Here is a 25029-nt window from a genome sequence, read left to right as displayed (position 1 = left end):
AAAACTTCTCTCACTTAAGTTTCCATCCACTTGTCCGGACAGAAAAGACTGAACTTGCTGGATGATGAATGAGCTGCCTTACTTTCTGAAGTTTAGTTTTCTCTTTTACGAGTTCTTTTGTTCAACACTTTTTTCTTACGAACAGGTGGAGCGCGAGATCGCCATTCTGAAGCTCATCGAACATCCTCACGTTTTAAAGCTGCACGATGTCTACGAAAACAAGAAGTACCTGTGAGTATATTTCTATTTGTACATGTGCTGACCAGCTGGAATGCCTATTGAATTCAATGTCTTGTTTGAGGTAACCGGGATGCAGTTCATGGCTATATCTTTTCAGTGTTTAGTAACAGGGGTCCCTAACCTTTTGATTTAATGTCACAATATTCACGGACGGACCTTAAGATAAAAACAAAATAGCACGAGTAGCATGAAAAACATGTTAAGTGCATGAAAAACACATCACTAATAATTTAACTTGATTGAAACCAGCATCTTGTCAACATGTCAAGAGTTACATGATAATGTAACTTCAGAGCAAATATGTTAATTATTCTAAAGTAAAACAACATTCAGGCAGTAATAATCAATAGAACAGACAATTATATGCATTAGTTTTTCCTCCAGTGCGACCTGGGAACATATGCCTTGCGGAGCAGTGGGACCAGGGGTCACGGCCACTGTTTTACAATATATATATTTTTAAACAGTTTTCCCTTTTACGTCAATAGAATTGTCAAAATAACTCAACATTTCCCTTCAAATAGTCACTCGTAATGAAGAAATAATATACCATAATAATAATAATAGTGTTCATTATGTGTTCGTTTGAATGATAAATAAAGAAATACCTTTTTTTTTTATCGATAATTATTCAATAATTTTCAAGATTTGCGACCAAATGTTTCCAAATCTCTTTCAAATATTCACCAATGATGGAATAAAAAAGGCAAGATGTCAATGTCAAGCTAACATTACCAAGGTAAGGACATGTACCTCATGGATGGATGGATGGATGGATGGATGGATGGATGGATGGATGGATGGATGGATGGATGGATGGATGGATGGATGGATGGATGGATGGATGGATGGATGGATGGATGGATGGATGGATGGATGGATGGATGGATGGTAGATAAATGGATGGATGGATGGATGGATGGATGATAGATAAATGGATGGATGGATGGATAGATAAATGGATGGATGGATGATAGATAAATGGATGGATGGATAGATGGATGGATGATAGATAAATGGATGGATGGATGGATAGATGGATGGATGATAGATAAATGGATGGATGGATGGATGGATGGATGCATGGATGCATGGATGGATGGATGGATGGATGGATGGATGGATGGATGGATGGATGGATGGATGGATGGATGGATGGATGGATGGATGGATGGATGGATGGATGGATGGATGGATGGATGGATGGATGGATGGATGGATGGATGGATGGATGGATGGATGGATGGATGGATGGATGGATGGATGGATGGATGGATGGATGGATGGATGGATGGATGGATGGATGGATAGATAGATAGATAGATAGATAGATAGATAGATAGATAGATAGATAGATAGATAGATAGATAGATAGATAGATAGATAGATAGATGAACAAAGTTCCAATAACAAGAACAAAGTGAAAGGGATGACAAAGTGCAAATACAAAGAACATAGATCTAAGGAAACAACACAAAGAAAATGACATATATTAACATAGAATAGAATCATCTTTTCACTTCACTCCTGCTACCAAACTCAGCATTATAAAGTCCAATATCCAGAGGAATGAATGTATGAGTGAGTGAATGAGGATGAACAGTAGTTTATCCAGGCACTATCGAGATATGCTTTTTATAAAAATAACGCTCTTATGTCTAAACCCAACAAAAGGTTAGATGAGATCATAAATGACGTCCATACATGTTCAATAATGAAACACTAGTTTGAGCTGGTGTGTGAACAGTAGCTCCGTCGGTGCTGGTCACACTCGAGCTCGGGCCCCTTAAATGTCATGTTTACAACCTTATTAAAACCCGCGTGGACCCGTCGCGTTACAAATGAAAGAACACTGTTGAGATTTTAATGGATCCAGCGGCTCCCCGGCTACTTCACATCTGTTTTTATCGCACACATTAATCTTGGACGCGCGAAGGCGGCGACACAACTTAATGTGCTCCTCAATAATTGATCAGGCCCGGGATTTGTTTTGGTAATCCGGCGAGATCGGACCCTGGTCATGCTCGCACGTGTCTCCTCATTTAAGTCGCCCTGACAAGTTAACGCACGAGTGGATCCTTTAATCTGGTAATAAATCACCATCCTGAGGTTTTCTTTTCTTTTTTTCACCCTCGGCGAGTGTGAGCAGGATGAGACACGAGGATCTCACGGCTCAGGCTGAGGATTTACATTCATGATGTGGAGACTCCGATGAATCACTATTTCATTTTTTTTTTAACGTAGATTAACATAATCAGGGAAAAGACAAATTCTTATCGGCTTAAGTTTGTTTAAAAAAAAGAAAAACTCTCACACCACGCAGTGGAATATCTGTCTTAGCCGGGAATCTAGATTGTAATTCCGGGATTTCTGGTCAACCTCCTTTTTCTGTGGATATTTCTTTGTTTTTTTCCACTTTTTCCACTAACTAACATACAACCACCCATAAAAATCCATTGAATAAATAACTGGGTGTCCCAAAAAATAAATATTTAATAAACGACCAGTATATCCTTAATATTTTGTAATCCAACTTTTAAAGAAAGACACACACAGTAATAATTGACAAACTCAGTTGTGAGTTTTAATGAAATAGGTACAAGTGCTTTAGTTATTACTGCAGAGATGAAGCGGTTTTAGAAACTCTAGAGTCTAGAGGAGTGGTTCTTAACCTGGGTTCGATCGAACCCTAGGGGTGCTGAGGGGAATTTGGTGCAACTGTCGTTGTAGTACGTCGTGTTATTCCTTTTTAATATTTTAATCCGTACTAACTATGTCGGGCAAAAGAAGAAAGTGGTCGGACAAATATGTACAACATGGATTCACATGTATACGGAACGTGATGGGAGTGAGCTTACTATCTGCACGATTTTCAAAAGCCAAGTTGAGCAACTCTAGTCTCGCACCGGCAAAACTGAAGGAACACTTCTTGAAGCTGCAGAGCCCGAGACGGGTAATACAAGAAATCCTATTTTATTTTTCATTAAAGAGGGGTTCGGTGAATGCGCATATGAAACTGGTGGGGTTCGGTACCTCCAACAAGGTTAAGAACCACTGGTCTAGGAACCACTGGTCTAGAGCAAATATTAAAATGTCACTCATTTTCTACTCACCCTCATGTCGACTAAGGGTTGGGATTATTTTCAGAGTAATCTGTTCTTTTTAGAGTTATAGACAAAAATGTAGGTTCATTTTAATGTAGCGACTGGAGCTAAGCTGTTGTCGTCTTCATCTTCGTCCAAAAAGACACTTAAACATCCAAATACCTTCTTACTGCTCGTCTATGACGTCCTTCTTGGATTGAAGCCTCCACATGATTTTTTTTTCAGAAAATTAAAACATTTTTTGGAACAATTTTTAATGTTAAGGCTTCAACATAAAAGGGACGTTACAGTCGAGCAGTATGGAGGTATTTGATGCAAGTGTCTTTTTGGACGAAGACGATGACAACTGAGCTCCAGTCGCTACATTAAAATGAACAAACATTTTTGTCTATAACTCAAAAAAGAACAGATTACTCTGAAAATAATCCCAACACTTAGTCGACATGAGGGTGAGTAGAAAATAAGTGAATTTTGGGTGAACTATACCTAAAAATGATAATAAGTACATTCAATCTAAGCTGCTGTCGCGAGCATGTTGTCGAGAATGTATTTTCCAGACGACCACAGATCCAGTTTATCTGCCAGGGGTGATTAAAAAACCATTGAACATCAAAATGCTTTGTCACCACTGCAGGTATTTGGTGCTGGAGCACGTGTCCGGCGGCGAGCTGTTCGACTACCTGGTAAAGAAGGGACGACTAACACCGAAAGAAGCCAGAAAGTTCTTCAGACAGATCATCTCGGCGCTGGACTTCTGCCACAGTCACTCTATATGGTAAGAGCAGTGGTTTTCCAAAAGGTCCTCCAGGGCACATAACAAATGTATTTGAAGTAGAAACTGGAGTAAACATTTTCACAAAGTAGTTTTTCGGGAGCAGGGTGTGGTAGCTGTTAGTGATATCCCTGACATCAAGAAGGCTTGACCTACTTTATGTTACTGACTGATCGAGGCAACCTGGAGCTCTCTGTGGAGCTTATATGATCTTCCTGTACTGGTGTGGGTTTACTTCGGGAACTCCTACAGAAAAACAATGTACTCTTAATGTTTACATTCATAGGTGGTTTTGTTTCTGCGTTAAAATGCTTGACGTGGGATAAAACAATACCAAACATTTTATTTAAAAACACTATGAAAAAGCTTTAACTAATTTGGATCAATTGCAGATGAATGTGGTCTCAGTGGTGCGTTCAATTACGTAGACCTGGCTGTGTTGCGTTCAATGGCACGGGACAAATACAACTTTTATTTAATGAAAATTTACTAAATTAAAGATGGCGAACGAACACTTTTATTTTGGATTAATTTTTATTACTCATTTTTAACATGTAACAACCAAATTCTTCTTCAGTTTCAGGCCCTTTTTTATTTTTCCTTCATGCAAATTGCTATGCTAATGCTAATTTTTTTCTCTAAAAACTGTACTTTATTATATATATATTAGAGCTTATTTAGCTAAAATGTCATAATGACATTAATTCAAAAAATGTTTTTTTAGGTTTAGGTTTTGTTCCTGTAACTATTGGGAACAGGGACCCTTGACAATAATAGATCATATTATAGTAATAATAAGATATATTTTTGTGGTGTTTGAACCCCTCCATTCTTGGATATGTTATCCTTATTCCCCTCGAACCGTCCGGACCACTTTGGTGATCCGAGGTGACGTGATTGTCTGAGGTGCAGACGGGTTTTGTTTGAATGTTCGCGATGATATAAGAAAGTGTTGGAACCTCATCCAGCTTTAAACGCAAACTTTTGATACGAAGAGAACACTCGCCGCCAACACTCTTCTATTTAGTGTTTCAGCATGAAATGGAGATGCCACGTACAATTTGACGTGCCGTCGTCAGGCTGTCGTGAAGGATTATAAGCGTAGCGCTCACAACCTAAACAATGAACATACAAGCTGGTGTCTGGGAGACTTCATTCATTCATGAAGAGGAAAACCAAGTCCAGATTCATGGACCAGGAGAAACACTCGTGTTTATTTGATGAATCTTATAGTGAGAGCGACTCGTCTTAATGATTAATTGACCCTAAGAGAGGGTGAAGTCAATCCTGTCCAACTGTCAGACACACAACAAACAGAGAGATAAACAAGCTTTTATGACGTGGAGATCGAAGCAATTTTGGGTTAAGTAAGTAAGTAAGTAAGTAAGTAGTTTTTATTTATATAGCGCTTTTCCAGACCAGGGTCACAAAGCGCTTAAACAATCAAAACAATATTCAATAAAGTATATACTTTAAAGGTCAAGATAAAACTGATAACACAAAATACAAAATAGTTAAGTGGAGTTCAGAAAAAAACATTTATTTTCTTCTGTTAGTCGTGAAGTTGTGGCAGCACCGTCAAAAGTGCAGGGACGTGACAGATGCTGTTTGTCATCCTAACATAACTGTTCAGATAATAAACATAAAAAGCATCCAATCAATTACCAAAGGGATGAACAACTGTAGCTAAAGAGGATTTTGGAAGTTCGCTCAGATCAGTGACCTACTTCAGGCATGTGTCGGACGAAGACTCGGCGGGTTCTGGAGCGAATATTTAATGTCAAACCAACTTTAACGTGATCCGTTAATTCGTTCTGTAAAACAAAGGACACGGCTCTGGAAGCAAATAAACGTACAAAAGAAACGCTTGAGTCACCGGAGCAGTGATCGGTCAAATCGACCACAGAACTGAAGGTCATCACGTCTGACACTGTGGTCTGCGGTACAGGAGCACCTCAGGGGACAGTACTGGCCCCCTTTCCTCTTCACCATCTACCCTTATAACCTGATAATTGTCACTGATTTAACTAAATGAGATTCGTTTAATGTTTTGTAATGTTTGAATCAGGTTTTTTTAAAGGATATTTGTTGACATAACAAAGCAAATTCAAATATAATAGTGACAAACAATATTTAAGTTCATTCTCCAGGAGCAGTTGAAAAGTCTGTGAGTTTCTATGACGGGATCGGAGAATCTAAAGTATTGATTGATTCCACAATACGAATTACACTCAAATTTGTTTGTGTCTTGCTTCGTGACTGACACGATGTGCTTCTCAACCTCAGCCACAGAGATTTGAAGCCAGAGAACTTGTTGCTGGACGAGAAGAACAACATCAGGATAGCGGATTTCGGCATGGCGTCTCTGCAGGTCGGGGAAAGTCTGCTGGAGACGAGTTGCGGGTGAGTTTCGAGCGTCGCTTCCTCTTCGGACGACACGTCCACCGCCACCGCGAATCACACAAAACCAACTCAATGGCGGCCCATTGATCTGTTTGAGCTGGAGTGTGTGATTTATTGTCGTCGTCATTCTCTCCTGCAGCTCGCCACATTACGCCTGTCCAGAGGTTATTAGGGTAAGTGCTGTTTGTTTCTATTTTTAACTTCCCTCCTCGTGGGACTGACATCTACGACCAGTTACGTGCTGCGGTGGAAACAAAAGATGTCCGCCAGAACCAGTTGTGACATTTTTTTAAAATAGTTAATATTTAATGAAGTCTCATTAAAAAAAAATGTAGATAGATTTTGTTGTTGTTTTTTTTAAATAAGCATCTTCCTTTAATAAAGTAAAATTAAAATAACTTTTTTTATGTGTTAGTTTAATTAGTTTAATAAATTAGATTAGATAGACTTCATTAATCCCTCTGGAGATCTCCTTTAGGTCACTGGGTTTTCAGTTCAAGGCAGACGATAGTTTATTAAAACAAGAACAAGAACAAAGTGCAAATAAAAGAACAAAGTGCAAGGGATGACAAAGTGCAAACATAAAGAACTTATATCAAAGAAAATAACGCAAAGAAAAGGATACAAAGATTATATAAACCCTCTTATAATTATTTGTTTAAAAAAAATTCCAGACTATAGAGCAGCCACAATGAATTTGAAAAAAATAATAATAATTGTGTTGACGTTGTAGCATGAGATATTAGCACAGAAAGATACATATTAAATAAATCAACTTTTCCAACTAGTGCTTGTAAAACTGCAGTTAAACAACCAGAAAAAAACAAAAGCTACACATCTCACCATCCATTCATTGATGCCAAGTATAGTCTGGAAATGACACAAGTAAATATTTGGATCGCCTCTTTCCAAAATTGACTAAATTATTTCATAATTAAATAAAGCTGGAAATTCGCCAACCAAATAAATCAATTTGGTTGCGAAATATATTTTTTATGTCATAAAATAAAATATTAAATAGATAATATAATAATCTTGAGTCTTAAAGACTTTTTGTTACACATTAAATCAACATATTATGATACAAGGATGAATATTGCTCTTTCAAAACATACATTTTATTAATCAGATCATTAACCCTTGAAAACAAATGTGTTTGTGTCATCCCTTTGTGTTGTCCCCCTGGCTGGTCGTTCACCTTGACCCAGAGCCAACACAAGGGATACCACAAAACACATTCCTTCCTTCGGGTCACTTTGACCCCGAGATTACACAAGGGTTAAAGAACAATTGTGTAAAGTTTAAAGCTTGAGCAAAGAAGTGACAGTTGACAAGTTGGACAAAATGTGAGACATTTATTTAAAAAAAAAAGATTCATGACGGGAGGATGATAAAGATAAATGAAAGTGGGGAAGAAGATAGACTAAACAAGAAAATAAAGCAACTTATCTTCCTCTTATTTGGCCCAAATCACATCCGTCATATGAATTATTCTAGGAGACGAGCTAAAAAAAAAAAAGGTTGCAGGGATTTTGTTTGTTTACAAATGTGCAGTCGAGTGTGATCATCAGTTTGTGCAACAGTCTCAGCATGAAAGTCACAGTCAAGACGCGAGTCTCATCTCTGGTCTGGTTCCCGCCGCAGGGCGAGAAGTACGACGGCAGGAAAGCAGACGCCTGGAGCTGTGGGGTCATTCTGTTTGCACTTTTAGTGGTGAGTGTGTCCAAGTCTGTGAAAATCACACAAATATCTCGTCTCGAATCAACCCGTGATTGATGGTTGGTGAGGAAATATTCTTTTTAATATATCTTACATGTTTTACCCTTTGATTTTCCTACGCTTTTCAACATGTTTTATAAAATAAAGACTTGCACATTCCTCCTTTATTTTTAAAGCTCACTCATTAAAAAATAATGGCATCCTGAGAAACAATGCACACACATGAAATATTAAACCACATTATAAATTAAATGAAAAGTGGATCATGGGACCTTTTCTCATGCAACCGATTAATTAATTACCACTGAAAAAATGGACATAATATATATCTTATCGTGACACTTAGCATCCTAAAATCACACGCTACAGTCGGGTTAGTTTATATAAAAATTCCATCTGGTAATTTTAAAGGGAATGTTGTCAAAATCCAACCGGATTTGTGAATAGAAAATTCCATTTCAAATCATTTCTGGACACATTTTCCAGTTTGAGTGATTCTATTTTTTATAATCAACGACTCAAGTTTCTCTCTCGGGTACGTATGAGTTTAAAGTCTGCTCTGCCTCTCCAGGGCGCTCTGCCCTTCGACGACGACAACCTGAGGAACCTCCTGGAGAAGGTGAAGCTGGGAGTTTTCCACATGCCTCACTTCATCCCTCCAGACTGCCAGAACCTTCTGCGTGGAATGATCGAGGTCGACGCCGGCAAGAGGCTCACGGTACTCGCATCTCTCTTCGATACTCGAATCGGGAGCTAGTATTTACCTCATTATTGATTCTCAAAAATATTTCCACGTCAGCTGAAAATACATCACCCCCCCACCCACCCACGCTCCGCCCCTGACTTCCGTCTGTCACAGTTGTCGCTGCCTCCCCCATTAATCCACTGCTGCTCGTTTCCCTTTAACGCATTATTCTCTGTTGCACTCCTCTGAGACTTTAAATCCCCAAATTGCAATTCGACCCCCCACTCCCTGCGCCACGGTCAGCGGGGCTGCGCCAATATTGAAAGTATTTAAATATTGGATCAGTTATTCGAGCGGCTCCTCAGGGCTTGTGACACAAATGTCAAGTGCTTTGAGTGGGAAGTTTTTCATGTATTTAAATGAAGAAATCTGAATCTATGAGGGATAAAAAGGCTGAATACAAATTCTTGTTTGGCTTGAATTTGGCAGTTACTTTAATCTTTTTGGCTTAAAATCCTCCAAGGCTTATAACTATCATCGTTTTCCAAAGCATTATTTTTCTTAAAATATATCCTTTAACATGTTTTTTCTATTTCTTGTTCCAGTTGGATCAAATCCAGAAGCACACGTGGTATTTGTAAGTATCTGAAAAATCTTTCTTTAATGCTGTATCTTCTCTGCACTGCTTTGAATTTCCCTTTTTACTCGAGTCATGTTGAATTAATTGTTATTAATGCTTCAGGTCACAGGTTTAAACAGGGTTATTGGTAGTGATGTGTCGATGGAGCTTCATGAAACTGCCTTTATCTCCTGAGTGCACAAGATGTCACTCTTTGCTCTATAATCTATTGCTTTGAAAAGCTATTCTATTGAAACCTCACATCATTTTTAAGATGAGGGCGCCCCCTACTGTCCTCTGAATATATGACACTGTTTCATGAAGCTTCATCGACACATAACTAGTTATTATTTTTAGTTTATTCTTAGACTATAGAATATATGGATTTCAAAGTCAAAAACCAGCAGAAAAGTACATCAAGCATTTCAACCTTCATAATTGAAGTTTCATCAATACACATGATAAGTATGTGTGTATTTGCCACTTTGGTAATATACGCAGCGGTCATTCATTTCACGTTTGATCAGGTCGAGTCCTACCAGCCATGTTTTCTGACATTGTCACTTCAAAAGATAACTTAATGAATTTAATCAATTAAAAATACACCGTAACTGTGCTTCACGTTTTCAAGTTCCTCTTCCCCTTATTTTAGTTTTAAACAAATGTATTTGATAGTGTTACTTTGTTATTAAAGTAAACAACATCACATTAATACATTAAGTTTGGAAACACAGGAACCGGGATCTGTTTTTCAGATTCAACTGTCTTTGCTGCAGCATAGCAACACTAGCTAGCATTAGCAAACAAACGGATATTAAGCAAACTTAAACATGTAAAACATGAGGCAAACATAATTTGCTCTTGAGATAAAACTTCTATTTAAAGTCTTCTTTGATAGCTTAAAACAGAGCAAGTGAAAAATATTTATTTGTCCCTTTAAAACAAATGAGGAAGAGGAGGAACATATGTATATAGTCCATTCTTACTGATACTTAAAGTAGTTGAATGGCATTTGATATATGGAAGGATGAAGGAATGAAGGAGTATTCCGACAGTTGTTAACTGTGGTTTTTGTTTGTTTACTTTTAAGAGATTTATGTATAATGGTCTTGAGATAATGTTCAAGGAAATGTATTTTTTTTTATAAATAGTAGAACAGTTTTCTTAATGTAAATACATTTTGAAAATAGAAATAATTACATTTGCTAGCTGGCTTTACACTGTATACATTCATCTGATACACATTTTTAAATACAATATTTTCAGGATTTCTATTTGTATTAGTATTAAAAAACAAAGTGGATGTCTCCAGACACAATAACATCTACATTAATGTCTATAACTGTAGTATTTTTACACAAACCTGTGAATGTAACATATTTTTTTGCAAAAACAAATAAGAGTTCTTATATGTTACGCCGTTGTGTTGCAGAGCTGGGAAGAACGAACCAGAACCTGAGCAGCCCGTCCCAAGAAAAGTGGCCATCAGGACGTTGGCCACGGCCGAGGAGATCGACCCGGACGTCCTGGAGAGCATGCACTCTCTCGGCTGCTTCAGGGACAAAGATAAGCTCTCCAAAGATCTGCTGTCGGAGGAGTGAGTCTCAGACGAGTCCGAACGTACTCACCGGTGTCTGACCTCGGCTTTTGTTCCTGCAGGGAAAACCAAGAGAAGATGATCTACTTCCTGCTCCTGGATAGGAAAGAGAGATACCCAAGTCACGAAGACCAGAATTTGCCCCCACGTAACGAGATTGGTGAGCTAGCGAACATGACTTAAAATTAGCATTTTTACCTAAAACTCATCCGGGATCTGGGAATTCACAGTGGACCCTCCGAGAAAGCGCGTGGACTCGCCCATGCTGAGCCGCCATGCCAAGCGGAGACCGGAAAGAAAATCCATGGAGGTGCTCACGGTAACCGAGGGAGGGTCACCTGTTCCGGTGCGACGTGCTCTCGACATGGCTAACCACGGTCAGAGGTACGACGCTGAGTGTTTTCAGGATGTGATTTCGAGGCAACGTGAGTCCATCAATCGGGATTTATCAGAACTATTTCCGCCTTAATGTAAAAAAGCTAGAAATCTGGACGCACATTTTACTTGTATACAAGTGAGAAAGAAGAATAACACAGAGTTTACATGTCTGTTTGAATCCTTTTTTGAAGCACAGAGCTGTATATCATTTTTGCCGTTTTACAAGTCGTTCATTATTTACTCCAAATGTTTTCAACAACATTACTTTTATCACACATGCTATGATAACAATACCAGCAGTGATACAAATATAATAATATTAACTAAATATGATAAACATACTTTAGCTCAGAGCTTTTCAATGGAAGAAGATCATTATTGTTATTCAAATAGCTTTTAGTTGATTCTGTCGACTTAATCTTTTGATAGAAAGTAGCAACGTTTTTAAGTCTATAATCAAACAAGACACACGTAGTTGGATCTTTTAGCAAGAAGAGAAAGTCCGAACCTGCATGACCAGCAGCGTGAGGAGTGTCTGACGAGTGCATGGATTCTGTTGCACATCACACATGATTAAAGCATGATCTCGGTTTGTTGAAAATGGTCAACATATGATGATATGACGTCCATTTTGTTAAAAGTGATAGTTCAACCAAAATTGAAACTTCACTCATTTTCTACTCACCCTGATGTCGACTAAGGGTTGGGATTATAATCTGTTCTTTTTAGAGTTATAGACAAAAATGTTTGTTCATTTTAATGTAGCGACTGTAGCTCTTCGTCTTTATCTTCGTCCAAAAAGACACTTAAAAACATCCAAATACCTCCATACTGCTCGACTGTAACGTCGCTCTTGTATGTAAGAGCCTAAATTTGATTGGAGCTGAAACTCCAGGTCTTTCAGTTTACAGTTTATTTTCATTCAAACACATTGTAAGTGAAAGGGGCGTCATAGCTCAGATGGTAGAGTGGTTGGCTGTGTCTTTTTGGACTAAGACAACTGAGCTCCAGTCGCTACATTAAAATGAACAAACATTTTTGTCTATAACTCTAAAAAGAACACATTACTCTGAGAATAATCCCAACCCTTAGTTGACATGAAGGTAGGAGTAGAGAATGAGAAACGTGACTGAACTAGCACTTCAAACTAGCATTTCTTATGAACCAGCTGTTTCGCTAAAGTCGACTTATTTTTCTCACACCAACCTGAAATGTGTTGATTGTTCAGGAAATGTTGGGCTGGAGGTGTGTCGTGAGCTCCTAACAAGTCTATATAGTCTAAAGATGTGCCGTGAACAGAAACATATGAATCTTCCAAATGAAAAATTTTAAGTATTCTTGACTTTTGTTGACAAATGTTAAAGACACATTATTGTTTTATCTGTAATTTAAAAAGTTTTCTGAGGATGTTTATCGTGTCGTGATTTTATCGTTGATTTTATTGATGCTATCATGATCAAAGCCCTAATGCTACATGGATTGCTAACAGCTAACAGGATTGTTTGTAATCATCCAAATTCCCAGATATGTGCACATCTGCATGTGTTCAAAGTGTTTGACTTCCGCATGTTCTTACCTCACGTGATCGTGTTTCCTTTGAGTTGTTTTCGTTGGTTTCTGCCAATATTGCACGACGACCCCCCCTGACGTGAGTGACCAGTTTGTCTCTTCATTTTTCTTTCTTTGTTTTTTAGCAAATCAGTATTCAGTAAAAGTTTGGATATCACAAACGCTAACTGCAGCAAGGAGGAAAGGTACTGAACAGTCCGACCGTCCCAGTGAACCCGGTTTTCCTTTTTTTCTTGGTTTCTTCTTTGTTTTTCTGTTCCTTGTCTGTGTCGTTCATCCATCGCTCTCTACCACCTTTAAATGTAGCATGTTTGTGAAAACACTGACCTCTAACTGTTCGTCCATACATCACTCTTTTGTGTCGTCCATCCGTCCAGATGGGACCAGTTACTTTTCTTTCCCCTATATTCTCATCCAAGTATTTTCTGTTCAGGGTTTTACACTATAACACATTGGTGGTGATGATAGGCTGATTAATCCTGGTGTTTTCTCAGGGTCAAGGTGACCCGAAGGCCCAAAAACTAATGTGTTTTTGGTTGTGACGTGTCGATGAAGCTTCATGAAACAGTGTCTTTATCTCATGAGTCCACTAGATGTCACCCTTTGCCCTATAATCTATTGCTTTGAAAAGCTATTCTACATCATTTTTAATCTGAGGGCGCCCCCTACTGTCCTCTGACTAATATGACACTGCTTCATGAAGCTTCATCGACACATGACTAGTTTTCGGGCCTTCGGGTCACCTTGACCCCGAAATAATATAAGGGTTAAAGATGAATAATTTAGTCGTAAATGTCACATTACATTCTATACGCTTATGACCTATTCTTAGACAAGAATAACTTCATAAAATCCCAATTTTTATATAAAGTAATGCATGAATATTTCCTTCAATGATCAGCTGTGATGAAGAGCGAAGCTACTATTGCAGGAAATAACCGTCACAGAGATGTGCTTCGAGAGTTCTCAGTCAATGAATCGAGGGACTTCGGGGACTCGAGTGGGATTATGAACACATTGGTGTGAGGGGAAATGTTGCTGGTGAGAATTCTAATTTCCACCGTTGGGTTTTAGGTCGCGTTCCATCAGCGGGGCGTCCTCGGGTCTCTCCACCAGCCCACTCAGCAGTCCCAGGGTGAGTTCCGATCAGTGGTTTCCGGTAATGAAACATTATCACGGCCATCTGCACACAAGGACGCACACACACACACACGTGCCCACACACCAGCGCATTTGATATTTATACTTTTTTGTTTTCAATCATTCAATGAGGCACTTTCTGAAATGCTGAAAAGATTGTTTTAAAACAGGAAATCTGACGAAGCATCACTTATCTCACCACTTTACCATGAATTCTGGATTATTAATAATTTAATAAAATAAACCAAATATTAGGGAATTCCGATCAATAATCTAAATCAATTTATCATAACAGTTTCTTTGATGGACACTTCAAACAACTCAAAATATATATATTTTTAAATCTGTTAATGGCAACTAATGTGTGTGTTAAATAGATAGTTGACTCTATTGTATAGTCAGTGTGTGTCTTTTTGTACAAAACTCTCTTTTCATTGAAATGACATTAGAAAATGTCTTAAATCTTAAACCACGCCCACTCCGCTGTGATTGGTCAAACATGGAGGTTTTTGACCGCGTGTCATCAATCCCGGAAGTCCGAAGGGACTCGTTGTACAAACAAAGCGGGGGCGTGATTACAGCTGGCTGGAGGAGGAGTGAAGCCATTCTTACGTCATGATGGACTCTCGTAACCTCTCGTTTGCCAAGATTTCAGAGCAACTTTATAAAGTAATCTTAAAATAAAAGGCTTAAATGAAATTTAAACTTATTTATAAAACTTCTAATATTAATACCTAAAATAAATTAATGAATTCTTTAGCTACAGCATTTTTTCCGATTGTCATAATTTGACGACAATAAAGAAAAGAAGAAGAAAAAGGTTGGATTAGTGATGCCCTCAGGTTTCACTTATTTAAAAGCTTGGAAAAGGGGGAACAATTCTGTGAAGGGATAGAAAAAGTAGGTTTGATCGTCAACAAGCTTTTAAATGGAACAAACCATCATTCCATTGGGATTCATTCTGCGTGTCTCACCACATGTATCTATACTTAGGAACAAACAGCAACTGTTTGTTCGCGGCTCATTCATCAAACTGAGCGTCGGCTGCTCTGCATGTGCCAGCGCTCTCCCGGGCGGAGAGTCGAGCTAACTGGTTAGCTTCGGACCTGCTGCTACTGAGAGATGCACCGACGTAGGAGGGGGTTTCAAGTCAGTCTAGGACCAAATCAGAGTTCTGAAATGAAAGCATCAGGCAACACAATTTAGGCTGCAAACAACGATATCTGTTGATAAAGTTCACCAGTTTAAAAACTAGTGATGTGTCGATGAAGCTTCATGAAACAGTGTCATTATTTCCTGAGTCCACTAGATGTCACTCTTTGCTCTATAATCTATTGCTTTGAAGAGCTGTTCTACATCATTTTTAAGCTGAAGGCGGACCTACTGTCCTCTGAAATATATGACACTGCTTCATGAAGCTTCATCGACACATCACTAATAAAAGACTATTTGTGTTGACAATAAATAATGAAAATCATAAAAAACAGATTCAAAAGTTCTATTTACTGATCTTGTATCATGAAAATCTAATTAAATCTAATTCTAATTATTGACTACTAATAAATAAATGAAACGTTTAAAATTTATTATTATGATTCCTGGTATTTTATCGACTGTATATGAAATTTAATTTAAACATTTTTGACTTACATTTGGTTAATGTGTGTGTTTTAAAAATTATTTTAGAGTAGGAAAAATGTTGGTAAATATTTGTTAGACATACAGTGGCAGACTATGAAGTGATAAAGGTCGAGACACACACTGTATTATGAGTCGGCAGGTTCGGCCTCGGTGCATCTCTACTGCCTCGTGAATGCTCCACTGCTGCCTCCTGATTGGCTGACCACAGTGCTAACGGCATGTTCTGTTTCTTTCTTTCTTGCACTCTCACCATCTCCCGCCTGCTCCACCTCTCCAACATGCGCTGCCTTTTTTTTTCCTTCCTTTTCTGCTCTGTGTTTTTTTTTCTTTTTTTATTCCTCTACCTCCTTCTCATTGGCTGCCGCGGTGCATGACCGATCACAGCCCACCCGGCGGTTTTTCATCCCGCCCCAGTCCCCAGACCTGTGTCAGTCCCCCAACTGCAGCCCCACCCATTCCCCCGACGTCCGCCTCAACGGAGTGGGGCCTCGCACCCCCAACTCCTATCACCCCAAGATGGGGTCGCCCCTCATGCACCCCCGTACGCAGACACTTCCCGCCAAACCCAAGGTGTCGGAGAAGCCTTTGCAGACCACTCGGTCTAACCCGCTTCCCAACACGGCTCAGACTCCGTCCGCCCCCAAGTCTGAGCCCACCACACCCTGCCAGCCGCTGGCGCCCTGCATCCCCAACAGCCCGAGGGTCCGTCGCCACCCGCCCCTTACGGTCCCACCTAAGCTCTCCATCCCTCTCTCCCCCGTACCCCCCATGACCCCTCTCCGAAGACACCGCCTTCACCCTGACCACAATGGCAAATCTGTCCCCCTCACACAGGTGACCCCCCACCCTTCCCCTAGAGGAAGCCCTCTTCCCACCCCTAAAGGCACCCCGGTGCACACGCCGAAGGAGAGTCCAGCGGGGACACCCAGTCCCACACCCCCACCAAGCCCCTCCATTGGGGGGATGCCTTGGCGGACGCGCCTCAACTCCATAAAGAACAGCTTCCTGGGTTCTCCACGGTTCCACCGGAGGAAAATGCAAGGTAGGTGCCCTCGCTCCAGTTGCAGCAGATGACCGGATGGTGCGGAAAAATGCACAACCTTCAACTTTGATGCACTGATGAAAAAAAACAGTGTTAAGGGTTGAGACAGCACTTGTTATGTAGTAACGATCCTTCGCCCACAGTTCCTACACAAGAGGACATGTCCAGTCTGACCCCGGACTCGTCCCCAGAGTGAGTCACATTTGTTAGTGTTTTCTTTTCAGTTCACAATGTTACATTTAGTGTTGTGTCTGGGTTCACCTTGACTGCGGGATACCACAAACACATTTGTCTTCGGGCCTTCGGGTCACCTTGACCCTGAGCTAACATAAAGGATACCACAAATGAAATTTTTTAATCCTTCAGGTCACCTTGACCCTCAGATAACACAAGGGATACTACTAACACATTTGTTTTCGGGGCATCTTGACACTGAGATTACACAAGGAATACCACAAGCACCTTCGTCTTCTGGCCTATTAATATTAAATATGTAACACTGACTTTAAAAATTTTTGTCATTCAAATTCACTGTTTTGTTTTCTTTTACAAGATTGGCGAAGAAGTCCTGGTTTGGAAATTTTATAAGTTTGGAGAAAGAGGAGCAGATCTTCATCGTCATCCGGGACAAACCCCTGAACTCCATCAAGGCTGACATCGTCCACGCATTCCTCTCTGTAAGGCTGCTGAGAAGTTTGACCTTTTTTTTTAATTAATATAATGGAATAGTTCACCCGAAAATGTATCTCATTTTCTACTCCGTTGTTTCCATCTTCGTCCAAAAAGACACTTAAAACATCAGAATACCGTATTTTCCGCACTTAAAAGCCTTTAAATTTCTCAAAAAAACGACAGTGCGCCTTATAATCCGGAGCGCTTTATATATGAACATTACCTGGTGGGTGACTTGTTGACAAACACTTTCATGACTCTGCGCCGACCGAGCCGACACACCGTGGGCGGAATTACCTCATCACGGGTTGGGGTTAACGACGCACGTAACATAATGGCGGGCAACTATGGAGTAAGATTACTGCCACCGTTTTGAGCAAGTGTGTCTTGGTTGTTTTAAACTCAAAATCACTCTGCTGTGCGCTCAACCAGTCATACACGTGCGTTCAACATGTCATACATGTGCACTCTAGCTGTCATACACGCGCTCAACTCCATTGCTGCGCACAACACCAGTCTCTTGCGCTCCTGCTTGAAGCCTTTTAAACATCATTTGAACGTCTTTACCATGGGAGTGAACGGAGTTGTCAGAACGCTTAATAAAGTTTGACTGTTTTGTTGACATTCCCTTTAGCACAACTTTATCTAGTGGATGCATAACGCAACCCCAGTCAAACGTTTGACTGTATCTTTAACTCTAAGTAAGTAAGTGAGTAAGTAACTTGTATTTATATAGCGCTTTTCAATCGCCTTATAATCCGGTGCGCCCTATTCATTAAAAAAGTTCTAAAATAGGCCATTCATTGAAGGCGCGCCTTATAATCCGGTGCGTCTAACAGTGCGGGAAATACGGTACCTCCATACTGCTCGTCTGTAACGCCCCTCTTGTGTTGAAGAACATTTCCGTCGCTTCTTCCCCAGATTCCCAGTCTCAGCCACAGCGTGATCTCGCAGACGAGCTTCCGAGCCGAGTACAAGTCCAGCGCGGGTCCGACCGTGTTCCAGAAGCCGGTGAAGTTCCAGGTGGACATCACGTACACGGAGAGCAGCGGCGCCACCAAGGAGAACGGCATCTACTCTGTGACTTTCACGTTGCTCTCAGGTAAACAACCTTTGGGTATGAAAGTAGAACTGTAGCCTCAGAGATGTAGTTTCAATTTCCTCTTTTTGATTCCGGACTGAGCTTGTGTAGGTCCAAGCTCACCAGAGAATTTGCACTCGGGGTCATGTTTAATTTTGAATTTCTGCAGGTCCCAGTCGTCGTTTTAAGCGAGTGGTCGAGACGATCCAGGCCCAGTTGCTCAGTTCTAATGACCAGCCCGGCGTCCAGCCTCAGATCTCTGGTAAGTCCGCCCCCAGGGAAACCACCACGCTCACAATCCCCAGCCCCTTTTAGCAAAACCCCTCCACTACACACAATGCAGCCGCATCCCCCCCGGCTCAGCTCAGCTGCTACGCTGCTGCTTACAAGCATCACCACGTGCATGACGCTGCCACATCCGGGGCATCAGAACCCGGGTCACAAAATCCTGGTTTGGGCTGCCCAAAGACGGAGGGATGAACAGAGAAATATTGAAGAAAAAAAAATGATGTGGTTTATGTTATCGGTCTTTTAAATTGGTGGGTTATGTTGCGGTGTTGTTGAATTTTTTTGATAACAGTTCCCTCTAGAGGTGAACGTGAGTAACTACAAGTCGAATTTGGAATATTGGCTCTAAGATATTGTATTTATTGTTTGCATTATTTATAAATAAAATATTTGTTTTAAAACTAGGTGAAATACTTTTTTATAGGAATTGCTTTTATATTAAACAAAAAAAAAGTTAATGGTTAATGATGGCGTTTTTTTTATTAGGAAATAATTTAAGCAGAGGATTTATGTCAAAGCATGTTTAATTTAGATCTTAATATCCTTTGCATATTAAAGATATTTATAAGTTTGGCTTTTTACTCTGATTCTGTTTTAATAAAAACAATAATGGAGCCCAAAAATCCAAACTAGTTAACTGTGAAAGAGCGAAAGTTTGACTTGTAGTTAAAGTATTCAACCGTTTTTTCGCCTCTAACTGAACTTTTATCAGCTTCGTAACCATGTTGATGTGCCAGTCACATGCATGTCCATGTTTGAGCACCAGCTAGCATCTCCTTTTCGACAGCCATCCTCACGACCCTCTGCAGCTCACACATGTCAATCTAACATCTCACTGTAACGCTGTCATCAAAGTGCCATTTATGGTGTTTTTGCATGTTCAGTTCCACCACGAATCCGTTGCTACGTTTTTAAACGGACACAAGTAACCCAATCAGAACACGAGTACGAAGTTAAACGGACGCTTGAGAATCACATTGTTGGTAATAAAAAATTGACTTTGATCCACTTTAAACATATGTACACTTTTTTAACACTGTTTTTTTGGCTGTTGTTAATAATACAAACGTATTCTGTGATACATTTTCATATATTTTCTATTTAAAAAAATATATAAAGCACCTGCTAACTATTTTTGAAATAAAAAGGAAAATGACACATAATGTATTAGCTTATAAATAGTCTCCGAATGTAAAAATAGAAACACCTTATGAATATTTAAAAGACTGTAAATGAAACCAATAGTTCTGTATCGTTGACGGGGACATTTCAATTTGTATTTTTTTTTTTCCACTCATAGTTTTCATCGTTAGGTTTCAATCTTATGTGATTGACACTGCTTAATAGCCATATTGTATTTAAAATAGTTTTTTTATGAAACCGGTCACGTTCAAAGGAACAAATGTTATCGAATCTTAACCTAAAAAATTGATTTAAAAAAAAAAATCTCCTTCCACTGAGTGATCAAGTTATTTTTTGTCCTGAAAACGTAGCAACGGATCACGATGACCTTGTGATGCATGTTGTTTTTGTTCATGTGTTCATGTGACTCATGCGTGTGGTGGTGAAAGAAAGTTAATGGAAGGTTCACATGTACTCTAAAGATGTTTTTTTTTTAAAAACATAATAAAGCACATTGGTGACAGTTTAACTCGTCACCATTATTCAATTAAATGTATTTAATTTAGAGATAAGAAATTAACTGCATTCCATTGTGTCCAGAAAATGACACAACAAACACCAAAACACTCGCAGATGTTGTTTGTTTTATTGGCTGAAGGCACGTGGACCAGAGAGCGACACGAGATTGAAAAAACCTACTAAAATTACATATGTTTTTGATTCATATTAGTTTGTTCAATACACACACTTCTTGAAAGTCAGTCCTACATGTTTTCAGAAAAGTGCAATCAGCTCTTTACTTTCCATTCACTTCATAAAACAGCAGAGCTTCTGTCCGACGGCCACAAGAGAGTCCATTAAAACCCATTTTCTCGTCGGGTCAGCCACTTCTATCTGGAGCGCCTTTAGTGCTTTCAGCTGATATGAGTCAACATTTCTTTCAGGACATACGTTCAGCTCTCGGGGGGGAAAGAGTCTCGTACACCGGCTTAGCTGCTCTGAGACGAGAGACAAAGAGGATTGTGACACACCTTGAATCTGTGAGCCAGAAATGAGAGAATAGGTTTCAACATCTTACTAATTCGATTTCTATAAGTAATTAAGTAAGTAAGTAAAGTTTAGTATTTGTAAAGCGCCTTTCTAGACCAGGGTCACAAAGCGCTTGAACAATAAAAAACAATACACAGTTAAAATACATACTTTAAACGTCAAGACACATAAGACAAAGACAGGAGTCCCAGAAAATCAGGGAAAAGCACAAATAAAAATCACTTCAGATGTTTCTTGAAGGAGTCAGTAGATCATCAAACACAGAGGAAGATCGTTCCAAACCTTTGGAGAAACAGCCCTGAAGGATTTCTCTCCTCTGGTCCAGAAGCGTGTTCAGGAACCATCAGTAGATTCTGATCCACAGACCTCAGAGCCCGAGCTGGGGTGTAAGGCTGGATCAGATCACTGATGGAAGGTCTGACCATGAATAGATCTGAAAGTAAGAACCAGAATTTTAAAGTTGATCCTGAAAGAAACTGGCAGCCAGTGAAGAGTTTTAAGGATCGGAGAAATGTGAGTTCTTCTACTAGAGCAGCTCAGAATTCTGGCTGCAGAGTTTTGTATTAACTGCAGGCGAGACAGATCCTTCTTGTTTAGACACCAAAATAAACTGTTACAATTGTCTTAACCAGAAGACATAAACACATGGATTATAAGCTCCAGATCAGGTCATCATTTTCCTGAGGAACACACACGAGATCTGTCGTACTGGCCTTTTGTACACATGAAAAATATATTTTCCGTCACTGGAACTACAGTCATCTGAAGCTGGGTCTTACTGGACTGCTGTAGAGCTCATTCAGCAACAGATCGTTGGAAGTCTTAAAAGATAAAAAATGTTTGTTTATTTTAATGTAGCGACTGGAGCTCAGTTGTCTTCGTCTTCATCTTCGTCCAAAAAGACACTTAAAAACATCCAAATACCTCCATACTGCTCGACTGTAACGTCCATCTTGGATTGAAGCCTCGACATTAGAAATTGGTCCAAAAAAACTTAATTAAGTTTGTAGTTTAAGTTTCTTTATCCTCATTCAAACACATTTCAAGTGTCAGTGCGCAAGATTTACACATATGCCCTGGGATCTTCTGCTAAAAATAACTTTAAAATAAATAGACTTGTTTACGTCTTTTGTAACTTCATGTTGAGGTTGATGTTACAGACGAGCAGTATGAAGGTATTTGGATGTTTTTAAGTGTCTTTTCGGACGAAGATGAAGACGAAGACAACTGAGCTCCAGTTGCTACATTAAAATGAACAAACATTTGTGTCTATAACTCTAAAATACCAAGTACATATAGGAATATATATATATGGTTTTGTGTGTGTTGTATGATGGCTTAACGTTCCTAATCGTCCAACTTCAACACCGGACACTAAACTCCGTGATCTCTCTGGTCTTCGTACTTTCCGAACTTCACACCATCTAGCAGTCATATGTAATTGTCGGTGTCCCACTTCGCGACCCCCCCCCCCCCCGTACCCCTCTCTCCACTCTTTCCTCACGTTAACTCCATGGCTCATCTGTTGTCTGTTCTCTCTGTTTCTTCTCTTCTCTCCGTCTGTGTAGGCAGCCCGTTGAGTAACTTCTTTGACGTAATTAAACAGCTTTTTTCAGACGAGAAGAACCTCCAAGCGTCCCACTCCCCCGGCGCTCCCGCCACACCTAGCTCCCCCGCCAAGCATGCCCCCGGCAGCAAGCAACCCCTGCCCAATGACTCCAAATGCCCCCCCGGCAAAGACAAAACAAAGACGACCGCCGGCAGCAACAGGACACAGGAACCTTAAGGAGCAGTGCATGACTAAAAAGCAGCTATCGGGTCTTTAAACGCAGAGCGGGGGGAACTTTGTCCCTTTAGTGAAAAAAAAATCTACTTTTGCCTATAACTTTTCTACTCTATAACGGAATGGCTATTTCACCTAAATCAGTATTTTACAATAAGTAGCAGATGTAGCTTTGCCCCCCCCCCCACCTCAACTCCCTGTCTGTGCCCCAGGGTCCTGATTTTATGTCCTTCCTTGACTTCTCTTTGCCACCAGGAATCATCCATAATGACTATTAATGCCGCCCGGTAAAACATCCGCGTCCCCAGGACCAGACCGCGGACCCTCCTTCCGCCTCCCCCTACTTCACATCCTCGACAGCAAGTCCTCGCGCCGAAACAGAAGAGTTTTCAAAAAGAAGAAAAAAAAAAAAAAGCCTTAAGACAGTGATGTTTGTCATGCTCTTCGCCTCACTCTCTCCCACATTACAGAAAATAAAGTTAAAAGAAAAAAAAAAAAGTCGGCTGAACGCGGGATGTAAAGAATTGCACATGGACAAAGACGGAGGAAGACGAGGGCCGGACTGACGCTGGCTGGATTGTAGTTCTTTTTAATCGTCTTATTTTTACGTGCTTGGGTGCGGGTTTTTTTTTCCCGTAAAGAGGAAGAGGATTGATCAAAAATGAATGATTATATTCCGTTTGTACAGACCGAAAAATGTTCCGTTCGTGAAGGATGTAGTTTCCGTTGTAGAGTTGTGTTGTTTTTTTTTTTGTTTATTTTTCTTCTTATGTTTATTCCTCCGCCGACACGGTCACGTTCGGTAACGCCAAAATTCAGAAACCAAAATTTGATGAAATGTTACGTATCGGATCGAGCGCAAAATCTCGGTCACGACGTTAGTAAAGTCGTTTACTTCGGAATGTTTTGTTTAAGGGATGTTTGGTTTCGTAATTATCACCAGTGGAACAAATGAAAAAGAAAATGGCCGAAATTATCTTCAAAAATATCATACACTTTGCCAAGCTAGCCAGGAAAAACGAAAATGCAAAAAAAACAAAACAGAATTATTTTCTCTCCACAAATGTATAACGTGCCCTATGCATCAACAGTAGAGATGATGAGTCTTGTAATGAAACAGTTGACAGTGAAACGTATGAGGATAATTTTCCAAACTGCTTGCTAAGCTAACTAGCTTGTCCGCTAACCGCTAAATGAAAGACAATTTTTCGCCAGAGAAACGGCGGTTATTTCAATGCTATCTACTGCAAGCTAAGCTAACGTTTTAAAGTGTTTGATTTTATTGTATCTACAGTTACATTTCTGGAAAAATGGTACGTTTGCAGCTAACCAGTGAGCACAAATAGTACTTTTGAGAGTAAATATATTTTGTTTTAAAGTGGTATATAGTAATAGCATATTCCAGTTGTGTGTTTTTTTTTTGTTTTTTTTTTTATTATTTGTTGACCAAGTCAGTCATTTTCTTGATCCTGTATTTTGCACTTCTGAACCACTATAATATGTTTTTTTTAATGTCATTTTAACACCCCCGATGTTTCAAATGTTCAGGTTTCTTTGAATTATCTGCAGGTTTCAGACAATATTAAATCATTATGTATATTTTTGTACTTTTTTTTTCTTTTCTTATTTATTATTGTTAATTTATACGAAGATTACGGAGAATTTTGTGTTAAATTATTCACTTTTTGTTTCTGTCATGTTTAAGTTATTCGGTTGTTTATTTTCCCTGCCGGTGGGTGACTGGGGAAAGTTGTAATATACTTTTTGGACAAATGATTTTACGATAATTTAAGAATGTAGACATAGCCTCTTTGAGAGGAGAAGAACTTTGGTTGTTTTATTGTCGCGGTGCGTTACCACTCGGATCAAACTCTCGTCGTGTAAATAAGTTGACAGACTTATTTAAAACCTGGATGATTTGTCTTGTACACTTGTTTGCATGTTGAGCATTTGCCTTTTATTTGCATGTCTTTGTCAGATTTAAGTTCAGTTTTATCATTTGTTTTGAATCACCTCATTTTTTTTTTTGGGGGGGGGGGGGGGGTGGGGTTGTTGGGGAATATCCTACGCTGTGTTTTTTGCTCACACAGAAGCTCCTTCCTCGTCCTCTCCGGGAGGACCCTC

At 39.7% G+C, this 25029-nt stretch overlaps 1 protein-coding gene across 4 annotated transcripts in view; it reads left to right on the top strand.

Annotated features, from left to right (window-relative positions):
• The window catches only part of LOC148085267 (serine/threonine-protein kinase BRSK2-like), a 63288-nt gene extending 40139 nt beyond the window's left edge, over positions 1 to 23149 (top strand). Inside the window, exons 3-20 of one of the 4 annotated variants that reach the window (XM_087783424.1) lie at positions 146 to 231; positions 3979 to 4119; positions 6403 to 6519; positions 6659 to 6692; positions 8164 to 8232; positions 8810 to 8956; positions 9529 to 9560; positions 10975 to 11139; positions 11202 to 11299; positions 11370 to 11523; positions 13212 to 13271; positions 14161 to 14221; positions 16702 to 16909; positions 17053 to 17101; positions 17463 to 17586; positions 18503 to 18683; positions 18832 to 18924; positions 22691 to 23149. In XM_087783424.1, the coding sequence (XP_087639550.1) occupies positions 146 to 231; positions 3979 to 4119; positions 6403 to 6519; positions 6659 to 6692; positions 8164 to 8232; positions 8810 to 8956; positions 9529 to 9560; positions 10975 to 11139; positions 11202 to 11299; positions 11370 to 11523; positions 13212 to 13271; positions 14161 to 14221; positions 16702 to 16909; positions 17053 to 17101; positions 17463 to 17586; positions 18503 to 18683; positions 18832 to 18924; positions 22691 to 22908 (2037 nt within the window). In that variant the 3' untranslated portion in view covers positions 22909 to 23149. Of the gene's footprint in view, positions 1 to 145; positions 232 to 3978; positions 4120 to 6402; positions 6520 to 6658; positions 6693 to 8163; positions 8233 to 8809; positions 8957 to 9528; positions 9561 to 10974; positions 11140 to 11201; positions 11300 to 11369; positions 11524 to 13211; positions 13272 to 14160; positions 14222 to 16251; positions 16910 to 17052; positions 17102 to 17462; positions 17587 to 18502; positions 18684 to 18831; positions 18925 to 22690 lie in introns of all 4 variants that reach the window. The other 3 variants (XM_087783421.1, XM_087783425.1, XM_087783423.1) reach the window with 3 other exon arrangements.
• The last annotated feature ends 1880 nt before the right edge of the window (positions 23150 to 25029 follow it).

This window comes from Callionymus lyra, chromosome 2, assembly GCF_982586985.1.
Source record: "Callionymus lyra chromosome 2, fCalLyr1.hap1.1, whole genome shotgun sequence".
NCBI lineage: Eukaryota > Metazoa > Chordata > Actinopteri > Syngnathiformes > Callionymidae > Callionymus > Callionymus lyra.
The sequence above is the reverse complement of the archived record's forward strand: the minus strand, read 5'-3'. Positions and strand labels throughout refer to the sequence as shown.